General features: G+C 37.1%; 1 protein-coding gene across 1 annotated transcript in view; it reads right to left on the bottom strand.

Annotated features, from left to right (window-relative positions):
• LOC122713528 (dipeptidase 1-like) overlaps window positions 1-16014 on the bottom strand; it is a 155856-nt gene that overhangs the window by 46224 nt on the left and 93618 nt on the right. The window contains exons 4-5 of the mRNA XM_043934084.1: window positions 4750-5030; window positions 4353-4509 (exon numbers count right to left, since the gene is read on the bottom strand). Coding sequence (XP_043790019.1) covers window positions 4353-4509; window positions 4750-5030 — 438 coding nt within the window. The remainder of the gene's footprint in view (window positions 1-4352; window positions 4510-4749; window positions 5031-16014) is intronic.

Genomic DNA, 16014 nt, shown 5'->3' with positions numbered 1-16014 from the left:
TATTAATTCTTTTTTTCCTTCACTATCATATTTTTATTAATTATTAATTAAATTATTTTATTAATTATTTTTCTATTAAAAAATTTAAAAGTGCGGCTGTAGCACTTTCCCTGATATCTCCAGATAAATTTCTTCTATCCAAACGGAATAAATATCATTTTCCAGCAAATATATATGTTTCTTAACAAAATTTCCTCGGTTCACGACTCAGGTTCCCCAGGGTGTACACTCACTCGACGTCATCTAATCTATGACCTAATCTCAAACGTAAGTACAGTTCAGCAGCCCCAGTGGAATAGATAGAGAGAGAAAGATGGAGTGCGATATACAGGGTGCCCAAATACGAGATTTTTATCCAAATACAACGAAGAAATATCTCGCAAGGAAGAAACGTCGTAACATTCTTATTTAAAATCACTTGAATACAAGAAAATACATTATTACATATGAAAGCGTATATCTTTATTATCTTATTTATTTAAACGAATGCAGTTTATTTCGCATTGCTACGAGAAAAGAAAGAGATTTCATCCTTTGTGACTGCGCGCAAAATAAATACAATCTCTTCTCAACGGTCTTAAAAACAATATTTCGCGATATTTAAATGAAAGAGACACCCTGTATACGCGTATATGTCGCCGCAAGATCGGAGCGACAGAGATGGATCAGGGAAGCAATGGGGCTGAGACTGAGAGGGACAGTGATAAATACACGTACAAAGAGATGGCGCGAGGAAGAGGGGAGCAAGATGGCGGAATAGAGATGGAAAATGGACGTAGCCGGGCATTGGACGTAGCGGCGTATTAGTGCAACGATTGCCCGCAGCAGGTCTGGGTTAAGTGAATGGCTCTGCCGAGGGCTTTGCTGATTATGGTGTCGTCATTGATCCAGATCGAAATTGGCTTGCTTCTGTCATGGAACGCGCTCAGAGGACCATTAATATCCTCCTGGGTGCTTCGATGGAACGAGAGAAATGGCCAAAAGGGGAAAGGGGTGGCCGGTCACAAATTTTACCATGTACGAAGATCTCGATCCTGCAACGAAATTATTGGATTCGATAATTCGGTTATTTAATTTCCTCCGTTCGAATCGATACGATTTTCTTCTTTCTTTCTTTTTTTTGACATTCTCGTAAAATATTCCAATCACGTTTTAGATTATGATTAACGTGATTCACGAAAGATCTTTTCTTTAATACTTTTTACGAACGAATCTATCATTATTATTATTATTATTATTATTATTATATATCGTGTCAATAATTTTGTACTTTTATTATTTATTAAAAAAGGAATTAAAGGGAAAGATAGAATTAAGGGAAATTTTATATAATAATGGCATGATCGTTTATTATGATAAATCTAAAATGATAAATTGAATTGGTAAGAAAAAGAAGAAGAAAAAGAAAAAGGTTCTCTTAGTAACACCGATTCGAGAAAATTTTCTATAGAATCATACGCAAATAGGATTTTATAGTTGGAGGAAAAAGCAGGATAAGGAAGAATGAAAAGAAAAGGAATGGGGGAGGGGAAAAGGAATGATTACAATGGTGAATCCATTGAGTGGTCTGCATTCAATTCGTGTGATTGAATTGGTTTTCTGCAACGGGGGTTTTCTGCACGAGATATACCGCCTCGATAATGTACGTTGACGGACTTTATAATTAGGGGAGAAGTCAATTACACGAGGCGCTTTCTTTTCTGTCGGATGCATTTACAATTCTCGCACATTTTGACCTCTCGAAAATTATCATTTACACGTCTTGGGTTAGTTGGTAATTGTCAATTAATTTCTTTAACTAAAAATGAAACATCTGAATTTATTTTCCAATATTTATTCTTTATATTGTGCATTATTTTCGAAGGCAACATTCTTTTGAAGAATTTCGACGTTTCGTAGTTCGATTAACGATTCTTTCTTAACTTCCAATTTCGACAAACAACCTGTCTGCAACCAAAAGAAACAATTTTCCACATTTCTAAAACTACCGAAAGCAACATCTCCCTTTACCCATGTCAAATATCGAGATCAAAGAATTAATTACAAGCCTGTCCAATTTCCAATCCAGCCCGATAGAAAGGCCCGTAATTTCGAATTGCCATCGTGTCGCGCCAATTCGAGAACAAAGGCCTATATAACTGATAACACGACCGTCGAAGATACGTACCGTCCACCCTCTCCAATCTGTGAACAACCATCGTACTTAGAGAGAGAGAGAGAGAGAGAGAGAGAGAGAGAGAGAGAGAGAGAGAGAGAGAGAGAAGTAACTGGAAAAGTCAGCCAAAAGAAAAGAAAAAGAGAGAGACTTACTTTCACCGACAGACTTTTCGACAATCGTCCAAAGATAGACCCCCTATATTCCGGCTTATTCACTAATCGAAGATTCCAAGGCAGATAGATATCCCTGGAATCAGATTAAAACTCTTTCTCGTTACGCGAGATCAAAGGAATCAATTCTCTAATGGCCGGTTAAAAATACCGGTTTTCGGTATTGTTGCATCATCGTGTTCCGATTAAATGTGAACAGGAAGTGGAAGGTGGTTTCTCTCTCTCTCTCTCTCCCTCCCCTCCATATCTGTCGATTGCCAATATCTTGGCAAGATGGGAAGGAACGAACGGGATCTGTGGGTCAGATAAGAGTTAGTGCTCACTTGTTGACCCGTTTCAACCGGTCGTAATTTATAGAGATATACCGGGTGTTCGTGGCAACACGTATCACGTCACGATTTTAAGATTGCGATTGAGATGTTTATTGTGATAAATCGATTAATTTTTCATTGAATTTTTTTAAGATCAATAGTGAACATTCTATAAGTATATATATATATATATCTGTGAGTATTTGTTTATCTTATTAATGACAAATAATTTTTGAATTTAGTTAGTTTCAATTTCCCTTTGACGCTTTATTTAATTGAAAAATTATGAATCGATTGGTGTAGATGTATTTGAAAAGGAAAAAAGAAATATGGAAATTTAAAACGACGCAAATTAATTTCGTCGAATAAAAAGTAATAATGTTGTAATTAAAATTAGCTCGATTCTTAAATTTTTTTTACACGACTTACATAAAATCCATTTCAATAATTCACTCACGTTAAAATGCAAAATCATATATATATATATTCGAATATAAAAACATTATAATTTTTCATCGGTCATAACTGCAAACATTTCCCATTTAAATTACATTTACACTTGTCCGTCAATCGAGACAATACATCAATCATCAACAATCAACTTGATTAAATTCCTTCTTCATAATAATATACTCTTAACAACAAACAACACGATTACCAATTACACTTGATTCCTTGTGCAGCTACCAGAACAATATATATATATATAACAAGATCTCCCTAATTAATTAGAAACACGAGATTTAATCACAGAATATTTTCATCAAATTATATCATCCGGGACGGATATTTACCCGTCCGTTTTAATTAAACGCGCGATCATTCGAGGGGGATTTTTCGATTGTCACTATCTTAATTATGCGCACGATTCGTTACATTAATATTCCGCGTTCCACGTCCCCGGCAAATGTTCCTCGAACAATTTCCGCTTCCACCGATTCGACAGGTCCTCTTCGAATTTAATTGAGCGCTCTTCGATTACTACCCTCTCCCCTCCCCCCCCCTCCCCCTCGAGGGTTTAGGCATAAACTTGCTCGGGATTTACCGATACGTTCCCCTCTGAGGACGGCCGAATAGTTTCGATCGAAAGTTTGCGGGTCCCGCCGCCATTAAACGGTAACCAATCCCGCCAATATAATTCCCGGAGCGAAATTCGAATGATTAGAAATCGTAGTGAAATATCGAAGGGTTGCCGAGTTTCCAACTGATAATTATTGGAATCGAGTTTCGTTTCGTTTCGTTTCGATCGAGGAAGGAATCCTCGAAATATTCCTCGAGTAATAATAATCGGGAAGAGATTTTTGGATTTATAATATTTATTTCTAATCGTTTTTACTTTATGGAAGTTTCTTTAATCTTTGTTTTAAATTAAAAGATCTGATTCAAAAGTGAATTTAATTTTATTCGATTAATCACGTCTTGATTATTTTTATAAAGAAAAAGAGATCTACGTTAAAATTACGGCCCTACAATAAATTGGCCCTATTCAATTAAAAGTCTTTTCAAACGCCGCGTCAAAAACAGTTATTCGAATAGACTATTAGGGGTTGACAAGGGGTTGCTGTTGGAAAGTTTGTTTAAAACAGCGGAACAATTAAGTTTGGATTGAAGTAATTAAAACGCGGAGGAGGGCCTCGCGTTCGAAACTTGTAATTAGAAATGAGCGAAAAAGCAAACGAAGTTAAAGCGTTTGTATATTATTTTCACCCTCACCTGTGCACCGACCAGGCCAGCTCGTAATCTAGGAATGTCCGTGTGACTCCAGTCTGATCTGGCCCAAGGATCAACCCTTCCGAGATCGCTGCTCAGATTCACCTCGCCGAGTTGATTGTGTACGAACTTTCTGACGTTCCAGGGCAAATCGTTGTGCCTGGTCAGGGAAAATCACGAATTAATTAAAATCGATATCAAACAAATCTTTCCATTTCGTTAATTTCTTTTCTACAATCGAGAAATACAACTATGAATAGATGAGCAGAGTGAGACAATTTCACTGATATAAATCACAGTTAGGACAAGTGAAATGGAAGATTATTATTAAAAATTCAAAGAAAAATTATTATTCTATCTATACATATGTATACATATGTATTCTTCCATACGAGCTTACCCGTCGATCAGAGGCACTTCAGTGAGGATCCTCCTGATCACGTCCAGCCTCTGCTGATGCGTGACAGGCGCGGATTGTAGAAGCAATGGTAGACAAAGCCCCCCGAGGAGGAGAGCCGCGACTAGGAGCAAGATGGGCGCCAATACCCGGCACCTCCTGCGAGGACTCTCTTCCCTCCGATCTTTGCTGCTACCGCTGCTTGGCGAATCCTCGCACGGTGGTGGCAGTCGCACTGTGCCGTTGCACGGTGCCACGTCTGGCAGTTCTGTTAGGCACGTCGTCTGCAACGGAAACACACCCTCTAAATTATTATCGTCACGCGTGTCCTTTCATTTCGTTCACGATCATTATCATTCTTATAGGTAGAATCTAGATTTATCTCAAAAATAAATAAATAGGAAGGAGGAAGTAGAATTAAAATGAAACAAACGATCATCATCCTTTCGATTAAAAAAGAAAATAGAATACTGTGAAAAAAAGAAAAATGTAATAGTGATCGAGGAGATGTTCTCGAGAGTCGCATTGCAGACACTGTGCAACTTTTCTTCGCGCTTATTCCAACTCCTATAAAGTAGACAGTAACATTGAGACGGGTTCACCACGCGTGTCCTCAAATCCTTCCACCATTTACCAACACTCTGAGGAAACTTTTATCTGGCTGACACGAAGCAGATCATTCTTTCTCTCGATATAGCAAGCAAGTTGGAAACGATCTCGTGCCAATCTCGTGTAAACGACGATACACGTCGTGATTGTGATACCTCGAGATAATCCCAAGTTGTTTATAATAATTTTAGAATATTACATTTTATATTTTTTTTACTTAAATCAGAGATTTTTATCAATTATTTATCAGTCATCGTTTTTGAAGAAAATTTTAAAATTGGAATGATTCTTATTTATAATTTTTTTGTTTCAAAACTTCGAAACTTCTATCGTACAATATTCCTTGGTAGACACGCTCAGATTCACTAGTTTCATATGCTCCAATATCAATTTCGGGAAACAAGTAAACGAGGCATCACTGCTGACAGCAAACCAATTCCCACACGACTCTATTTTTCTATTTCCAACCATAACGGTTTTATTTCCCAGCCAAATTCCATTTACATACCGCATACAGACGAACGAAAAATAAATTTTCAAGATAACTGGACACACTGGATAACTGTTTGCATTTTATTTTTATATACGCTGTTTTAATACATCTGTATGATCAAAGCTAATCCGAAACGATAATGATAAAACACCAATTTTCCATTTTTTTTTACCATTTTTCCCCCGAATAATTCCAATTTTTCAATCGATCCTTTTGAAAAAAAAAATGTGTTCTTTAAAAAAAAATGTGTTCAATTTTAAACCATCGTTAAACTCTACTCTAAAAATTTGAAGTCGCCATAATTTCAAACAGCTAACTTCACTTTATTTTCAGTGTTATCGTATTTCTTACCTCGTAATCCATCGAATTTCCAACGAAATAACGAACGAATCATCGAGTTTCGCGCAGAAATCGTCGGTCCTTTCGCCGCATTGGTAATTCGGCGGGTAGCACTGCCAGTTTAGGGCAACATTGGAAGCGAGGGGGAATCCCAGTCTCATTCGGATTCCCCCTCGTTCCGCAGTTCTCGGGTTTCTTCTCTCTCTCTACATATATATATATATATACGTATACACACACACGCTGCGGCCACTAGAAACTTCGTATCCCTGTGCATCCGCATTATTGTGCTCTATAAATACAGGAAACTCGGCTGTGCCGAGTCTACACACGGCCAAAGAGAGAGAGAGAGAGAGAGAGAGAGAGAGAGAGAGAGAGAGGGAGAAATTGTACGTCAGCCAGATAAAAGTTTCGTCGAAGTGCCAGCTTCTTTCGACTTTCTCGCTTCCGCAGTATAAAAACGTTGTATCCAACGACAACAGGGCGGATTGCGGATATTCACGTTGCGAAACTGCGAAATTTGCTCGAGGTTATGCGGAAGTGTTACGGATGATACTTGCCATATATATGTGAGGATAAATTGCGATTTTTGAATCGGTGTTATAATCGTTCCAGATGGACATATAGACTGGCTTAAACTTTGTAATTTTTTCTATTCAATTTTCTTTTAAAAAAGTTGTATTCGTAAAGGAAATGAATCGAGTTAAGTTTAAAAATTTAAAATCGTTTGAATCGTTTGATGAAAAATTCCAATTAAATCGATCTCCTTGATATCGAAATATTTTTGTTTCATTCGAAACATTTTTAAACGTTAAATCTCCAAACAATCAAGTAACAAGTATATATATATATCGTTAAATGAATCTTATCTCTTGGAGCAATCTCCGTGTAACGCGTTCTTGGGTTAAACAGTCGATAAAGGAGAACGTAAATTGAGGTTTTACACGGATTTACCGTGTACAACGGTATAAAATTGGATTCATTTAGGCGAAACACAAACGGTGGCCACACCGAACGCGCAGGGGCCCGTTCCCCGTGAAATTTAATTTTCCCTTTTAATTGATCGATACTATCCGGAATTCGAATTCCAATTTTAATTAGAATAGATCTACGATGCGTCGGTGTAACGTCCGTACAAACTATAACGGGCAACGTCACGCTACGTTAACAAGGAATTTGCCGTGCCGGATAAATGTTATTAATGTTACACGCGGCCTCGCTTCCTCGTAAATAATCGTTTAATTACACCCGATCGTTGTTTGATACGCGCGGTTTTCGAACATGCTCGCAACCGATTCCCATCTTCCGCCTCGATGGATCTCCAGTTTGTGGCTCTCATTAATCGACGAATTCCATATTATTTCTTTCGATCTTTCTTTCGAGCTGTACTCGTATTTTTATTCGATTCGACCATATTTTTTTTATATTTCTCTTTTCTTTCCATCTTACTCGTCGTTATTTTCCTTCCTTGGAGATTTAAAATATTTAATCGAATATCATTCAAAGATATTTTCAAACGATGGATTTTCAGTTTGTGGCTCGAATTAATCGAATTCCATATTATTTCTTTCGATCCTTTCGAGTTGTACTCGTATTTTTATTCGATTCGACCATATTTTTTTTATATCTCTCTTTTCTTTCCTTGGAGATTTAAAATATTTAATTGAATATCATTCAAAGATATTTTCAAACGATGGATCTCCAGATTGTGGCTCGAATTAATCTAATTAATCAAATTCGATATTATTTCTTTCGATCCTTCCGAGTTGTACTCGTATTTTTATTCGATTCGACCATATTTTTTTTATACCTCTCTTTTCTTTCCTTCCTTGGAGATTTAAAATATTTAATCGAATATCATTCAAAGATATTTTCAAACGATGGATCTCCAATTTATGGCTCGAATTAATCGAATTAATCAAATTCGATATTATTTCTTTCGATCCTTTCGAGCTGTACTCGTATTTTTATTCGATTCGACCATATTTTTTTTATACCTCTCTTTTCTTTCCGTGTTATTTTCCTTCCTTGGAGATTTAAAATATTTAATCGAATATCATTCAAAGGTATTTTCAAACGATGGATCTCCAGATTGTGGCTCGAATTAATCGAATTAATCGAATTCCATATTATTTCTTTCGATTCTTTCGAGCTGTACTCGTATTTTTATTCGATTCGACCATATTTTTTTTATATTTCTCTTTTCTTTCCATCTTACTCGTCGTTATTTTCCTTCCTTGGAGATTTAAAATATTTAATCGAATATCATTCAAAGATATTTTGAAACAATGAATTTCCAGTTTATGGCTCGAATTAATCGAATTAATCGAATTCGATATTATTTCTTCCGAGCTGTACTCGTATTTTTATTCGATTCGACCATATCCTTTTTCATATCTCTGTTTTCTTTCCGTGTTACTCGTTTATTTATCCTTTCTTCGTTATTTGCCTTCCTTGGAGATTTAAAATATTCAATCGAATATCATTCAAAGATATTTTCAAACGAATATGCGTATGCAATTAGATAAGTAGCATACTTTACCCATGGTCGGCCAGAATTCTTCTGCACTCTGTTATTTTTTTTACCGCCCACGTAAAATTCCAAACGAATTGGCATCGTTTCACGTGAAAATGCAGCTATTATATATTACATATATTATATATCCCAATTACGTATCCTTCCTTACCCGATTAAATTTCCACCACGGTATCACCGCAATGTAATAAAATATTAATCAAGCCTACCACCGTATTCGTTTCCCCCGAAACGCGCATCATCATTCTCCCATTCACCACCACAACAACGATAAATCACCCCCAATCATCCCCAATACACGCCCATTCGTTCCACTTACGATCTTAAAATTTCCCACCGCCGTTATTAATAACCAATTCTCCTCTCCCTGATTCACGGTCCCAAAAACAATCGATTCCTCGCGCACAATACGCGGTGATATCAAGCAGCGGCGAGGGGAGGGGACGATAACGCGCTCGTTCTCCCTCCAAATCTTTCGAAACGAGGTCCAAAGCCGCGAACTTTCGACTTTCGAACTTTCCCACGCGATTGTCTCCGCCTTCGCCCCTCCACCCTCCAGAGATTCCTCTTCCTCCTTTCTCGTTACTGGCACACCGCCACGCGTTAACGAGGGAACAAGATGAAACTTCGACCGCAGATATTCCTCGGAATTCCTTCATTCCTTCTCGAATATTGACGCGACATCACGTACGTCCCGGGTTTTTCGCGCGATTGAACAATGAATCCCTCCCTGACCAAGGCCAACCGGTGAAGGCCATGCCTCGTTACCAGAGACCGATGAAAATGGTAGAGATTTTGTTTTTGGCGAGATTCCCTCGTTTCTGATAAATGGTATTTTAAGTGTATCGCGCAACAGAATTTGTATTATTAATAAAAATTGATAGAGAGGCAAGTTTAATGATCGTTAAATGAATTATATTTTATATTAGAAAGTTCTAATCTAACTTTTGAATTTTGTTGAATTGTTGGATTATAATTCAATGAATTCACGGGTATTGGTGATATTTTAGTTTGTTTAATTTCCTATCGATCCTACTTCTTTCGAACAAATTCATCGAAAGTGGGATAAAAATCTTCAACGTATTGCCCAGATGTATCATCGTTGAAAAAGAAATTTCGCGAAAAAATACGATAAAAGCGAGCGGCCGACATCCATCAAGTTTAGAAGAACCACCCTTGATATCTTCCAACATCGTACACTCGAGGGGAGTCCCAGAATTCCATTTTAACGGTTCGCTCCAACAAAGTGTGTCAACATTTCCTATCCATCCGTGCCAGAGACAAAATAATTGCGGCACAATAATTGTTCACAATTATAACTTCGCCTCGTTTGCCATAGCGATTCACTCTTCTAGAGTGAAATAAACGCACTGCATCCGTCAGAAAGTTTCTACAACCGTCTAGCACATCGAATTCGTCCCATGGTTAATAATAATCGAGAAATTTTGCATCAAGAGAGGGACTTATATATATTTTTTCTCTATTAAAGAAAGGAATTATTGTTCGATAAATTTTTATTCCAATTTTTGTAGATAAAATTTATAAAAAATTACGAAATATGGAGTATACAATTATCGTTTTTAAAAATTTGGGAATGAACTAACTTCAAAAGCTGGATTGGAATTTAATAATCTAATCTCGAAAAATACTTTCGTGAAATATTTATATAATTATCGTACGAGTAAAATTAATATTTGCAGTTTGAATTTTTCAAAATCTTCGTAGAAGAAAATTCTACGAAGGATTGATGAAAAATGACTTTAATATATGTGTATAAAGAAATGTATCTCCGTATTTCACGTGCAAAACGAAAAAAGAAGGAAAAAAGGAGAAGTTTTTTTTTTTTCTTCGATACTTGAAGTTGAATACTCAAATATTTCAAGCATTAATGAAGCACGGTTAATTGTTCCGACTAGCGGGGATATAGGGATAATATTGTCACAGGGGGAGGGGGAGAGAGGAGGAGGAAACGCGCACATTTTATTGCAGTTTCTTTCTCGACGCGAGCCTCGATAAATCAGAATTATTACGCAATGCGGAACCAATTTCGATATCTATCCTCGGGGCAAAATTGCCAATTCGTTCCACGATCTCCTCGAAAAATTACGATCGGGATAAAAAGTAATTGAAATTTTTGGGAACTCTATCGCTATAAGGCGTCGTCGAAAATCGAGTTTCGAGTTTTATTCGAATCGAGTTTCTCGAGTATTTCGACAAGAGCCGTGTCGTCAAGAGATTTAGATTTCGAATTACCGAGTCCTTTTCTAATATCAAAAACGTAGAATCACTTGCTTTTAAAACCAAATCATTGCCTATTAAAATTTCACATTTTTCCAAAGATCGTCCAAAGAAAGAAACCTTTTCTAATATCAAAAACGTAGAATCGCTTTTAAAATCAAATCATTGCCTATTAAAATTCTACATTTTTCCAAAGATCGTCCAAAAAAAAAAAGACTTTTTCTAATATCAAAAATACTAGAATCACTCGCTTTTAAAAAAAAATCATTGCCTATTAAAATTCCACATTTTTCCAAAGATCGTCCAAAAAAAGAGACCTTTTCTAATATCAAAAACGTAGTATCGCTTTTAAAATCAAATCATTGCCTATTAAAATTCCACATTTTTCTAAAGATCTTCCAAAAAAAGAGACCTTTTCTAATATCAAAAACGTAGAATCGCTTTTAAAACCAAATCATTACCTATTAAAATTCCACATTTTTCCAAAGATCGTCCAAAGAAAGAAACCTTTTCTAATATCAAAAATATAGAATCGCTTTTAAAATCAAATCATTGCCTACTAAAATTCCACATTTTTCCAAAGATTGTCCAAAAAAAGAAAAAAAAGAAGTCAAAAGTCTTTCCCAGAAAGCGAAAAGTCATCCGTCCCTCGAGTTCGTATTCCCACCCTCGAATTATTTTCACCATTCGAATTGGACGATTAAAATATCGGAGCCCTTTCAAACGGGGGCGTTCATTGGAACGGAGCATTACCAGGTGGTTCGACATAATTATTCGGTCTCGGAGGGGGGGCGGCCTTGCTTAAGGCGGTGTTGCTCGATTGCAAAATCGATTGCCGCCGTAATTCTCCGTTGTTCTGTCGTCTTCCGTTTACGCGGCCTTTCCTCTCCTTCGTTTTTTGGCCATCGTCTGTTCCAGTAATTAAGGGAACGGTCGACGCCGGAGTCGTAAATGGTTATTAAAGGCCGCGTGTTACGCTCGTTATAGAGTTTCCACGAAGGTGGGTTCATTAATTAAAAATTCTTTAAAACTAGTTCCTACGGTTCAGCTTGCGCGATACCCACGGGACATCTTCCGTGGACTTTGCCGTGGAGAGAAAAGAAATGAAAAAAAAAAAAAAAAAAAAAAAAAAAAAAAAAAAAAAAAAAAAAAAAAAAGAAAAATGCTCGACGCACGCAAAGTGACTCTCTTTCCCTCTCTTTTCTTTTTTTTCTTTTTTTTCTTTTTTTCGAGGGAGAAAACTCGACGGCCAACGAACTTTGACTCTTCTCTGATTTTGTTTCTTTCTTCTTCTTTTTTTTTTCGACGAGTTTCTTAATTTTTTTCCACGCGAAAATCGCTCATCCTCTCCTTCCATCCTTCAGAGACACCTTCGGATTTTGAATTTAATTCTAATTAATTTCCTTGACACTCGAATTGAAAATTGAAGTCCCCAGGAAGGAGAGATCGGCGCGTGTTTGATACCAAACACGTGTACACACGCGTGCGCGTGTTTCGTGATCTGCTTTGTAATTACCCAGGCTGCGTATAATTACACGCTTTGTGCCCAACCCGCGGGATTTTCAAGGTATTAAAATCTTTGCGAAAATGCACGGTATAATTGTTATAACGACCAACCGTATTGAAAACGAGACCAATTAGAAAATCGTTGTTGCTCGATGCGAATGAGTTTCTCGTGTGCGGGAAGATAAACAAAAACAACGTTGTTATTATTAAAATTTAATATAAAATATACGTTCGCTGATCGAATAATGAAACTTTTTATAAACGTTGCATAAACATCGAATATTCCTTCAGTTAAGAAAAACAAGTTAAGAAAAATTAAATTAATCGCGGGATGATTTCGACGATTAATTAAAATTAATTCTTACCCTCGTCTTTCTAATCTAATTTAATCAAATTCAAGACTCGAGACTGCATCTTTCGATACAACGCTCCCAGGAAGAAAAAACTACAATCCAGTAGACAATTTTTACAAAAAGACCTTACATTTCACACCTGACACACTGTTTTTCTACGTAACATTCGAAATTCCAGAACACAACCAGAAAACCTATACTATTTATCGAATTAACAAGCATCGTTACGAGATATCCCCTCCCGTAATTTACATTCCCCTCTCAACTTGCAAATCCACGAATTTCAATTCGAATTCCCTCCTTAGAAGGAAGGCAATATTATGGAAAGTAGAGGAAAGATTAAAGTGTCCGAGGGTTTGGAGAATATATATATATATATATATATATATAAAGAGAGAGAAAGAGGGGGCGATCTTATTCGAGAGTGTCTGCGATTCGCGGAAAAGAAAGAGATGGGTCAAAAAGCGGCGTGGCGGAAGGTGGCTGCCAGTTAATGGAACTAAGAACCATGCGAATCTGTTAAGCCTGGGAAAGGCTTTTCGCTTTGATCCAGCCAGCTGCCACGTACCCTTCCATCTTTACCCGTCTGAATGCCTCGGCTGGCACTTGATGCACACTCGTATCTGCATCCGTTCTCTGTTGTTCATTTGTCGTTATCTTCTTTGCTTGCTGTGATATTAAAATCCCAAAGGTAACGGACGCTGTTGAACTACTTTCAACGGGAGGGATAAAGCTTTGAAATACGGCACGCCGTATGTGTGTACATCGTATCGGTTTAGCTGGAAGCAACAGAAATATTACAGTTATGATGGCGTACCAGTATTCGGATATTATTATTTTTATTGGGAGGAATTAGGAGGAACGTCACGTTATATACGCGATAATATACCGATAATGCACGATGTCTCGACACTTTTGATCGAACTATCTAAATTGAAAATTTATTACGATTTATTAAAATTTTCGTAATATCGACAATTTTTTAAACACTTTTGCAATTTAAGATATATATATATATCTTATATATATTCTATTATAAAATCGTTTCATTAATATTTTATGGTTCGAACATTTTATTAAATTTATTTAAAAATCGAAGAGCAAATAAATTGAAGAAACAAAAAGGAAAGGAATTGTAAATAATAAAAAATTATTGGCGCGAAATCCCTATTGGTTCGTAAATAATTTTTCACGTTATTTTCGCGCGAAAAGAGAAGACTTTATCCCAAAGGGCATATTAATACCCATACCACTCTACATACACTATACTTTGGAACTCATATCCGTCGTCGAACTTTATCTTTAATTACACTTTCGTATCTGGAAAGCGCATATCTCTGCAGTAAAACAGCCCCGTCGAACACGGTAGACCTCACCCCGAGAAATACTAAATCAAACGCGCTCCTGGCAAAAGTTTCGAGGGTCGCGCAAACTGTTCCAAACTATCGACACTCGGCGCGATAGTTTTCATTGGAGGCCAGCTCCTACTAGACGGATCCAACCCCCAGAAACCTCGACGTATCCCGGATGACATCGGCCCTCTACGACCCTCTCCTCTCTCTCACAATGCCTTCCTTCTCATAATTCACTCGTCTACGATCACTCGAAACGATTTTCGAGCTCTTTTATTCTTTTACGTATTGGCCGCGTGTCTTCCACCCCTTCGTTTCCCATATTCTCTCCGTATTTCTCTTTTTAATAATAGTATCCTTTATATTTTGCAATACTTTAGAGTTTCTAGAGAATTTTTCACATCGAATCGATCAAAACTTTAGTACTTGAGAGTGTTTTAACTAAGAGGATTAGTCGATAAGAGACTCGAATTATCATTTATAAACAAAATTTACGATTGATAATTAGATTTAAACAGAATTCATTTTACACAATCGAGAACAACGTTGTTCTTCTCCCGAGATCTCTTCTGCGAATCTTTTCTGCCTCCTTACGCGCAATCCTAGCATGAACACGTATGCATATATGCAAAAGAGGGGGATGGAAAGGTCAGGAGAGGACTTGAAAGCCGGCGGTCCGAGCATTGTCAAGTTTTCGTATAAATTTCTCCTCGACGTAAATTCAAAGGCCGTGGCCGGTGGTGCACAAAGCTGGCTCGAAGGGGGTGGCCGAGACGTAGTTGGGGGAGGGTGTATCCAGAAAGGGTTGAAAAGAGAGAGAAAAGAGAACGCAACTGTACCCCTACTTCTCTCCTCCATCTCTTCCACCATCGTCTTTATCCACGGCTGTCTGCTCGTCCTGTTAATTCTGCACCGATTAACGATCCACGCCAGCGAGAAATTAGTCCTGCTTGTTTTCATCCCCACCTGCTCACCCTCTAAATAAACGCCTCCTCTTGAACGTCTTCCTTCTCTTTTCCATACTTCTCATTATTCCTCTTGAGAAATTTGACTTTGGATCGGCGACGAATCGGCGAAAAAATTATTACAAAAGAAATTTTTATCGTCGCGCGATATTGCACGCGGTCATATTTTGACGGTTATTGGATGCTTTCAGCCCAAGTTGTTATTAAGAAGTTTGAGAAAATAGTGCGGTTATATCATAATTTAGTTTAACTTAACGTTAAACCTATTATTTACTCCTTTCTTTCTTACTTCGAAAAATAAATCTGGAAGGATGCACGTCACAAACGACGAGGAAGAGGAGATAATGAAAATTTTTTTGGATGGACCGCGAAATGAAAATAACTTGCATTGAGAGAAATTTACGTTCTTGAACAGAGACTATATTAAAAAAATAACCCAATGAATTCTACTTTCAATAATTCTTTCCAACTGATTTTTTTAAAACGAACATCTTATTTACTAAACAATTTACTAAAAAAAAAAAAAAAAACAATTGTCCTTAACAAAATCACAGAAAAAAAAAAAAGAACCAAATCTGCGTATACCACGATGTGCACATATCGCGAAACATTATAAAACAAAACTTAATTACATACCAGTTTGCAGCAGCGATCCAGTGGGAATATTCTGACATGTATTATTTTATAATTCAAACGGTTGTGCACACGATTGATGCGAAATATTTCCCTGCTGGTAGCTGGATAATGAGACAAATCGTGTTCGGTTGCTCGTCGATGTTTTATTTCGACGGTTGTTTGCCCTGGCCACGGAGCACCGCCAGTACCCGTGTTTCACGTTAATTAGTTCAGTTTCGAACGACGTTTGCGCGATGGTGTA

The sequence above is a fragment of the Apis laboriosa genome, unplaced genomic scaffold, assembly GCF_014066325.1.
Source record: "Apis laboriosa isolate Shangri-la unplaced genomic scaffold, ASM1406632v1 scaffold24_cov149, whole genome shotgun sequence".
In the NCBI taxonomy this organism is placed as follows: Eukaryota; Metazoa; Arthropoda; class Insecta; order Hymenoptera; family Apidae; genus Apis; species Apis laboriosa.
This window is presented reverse-complemented; position numbering and strand designations above follow the sequence as displayed.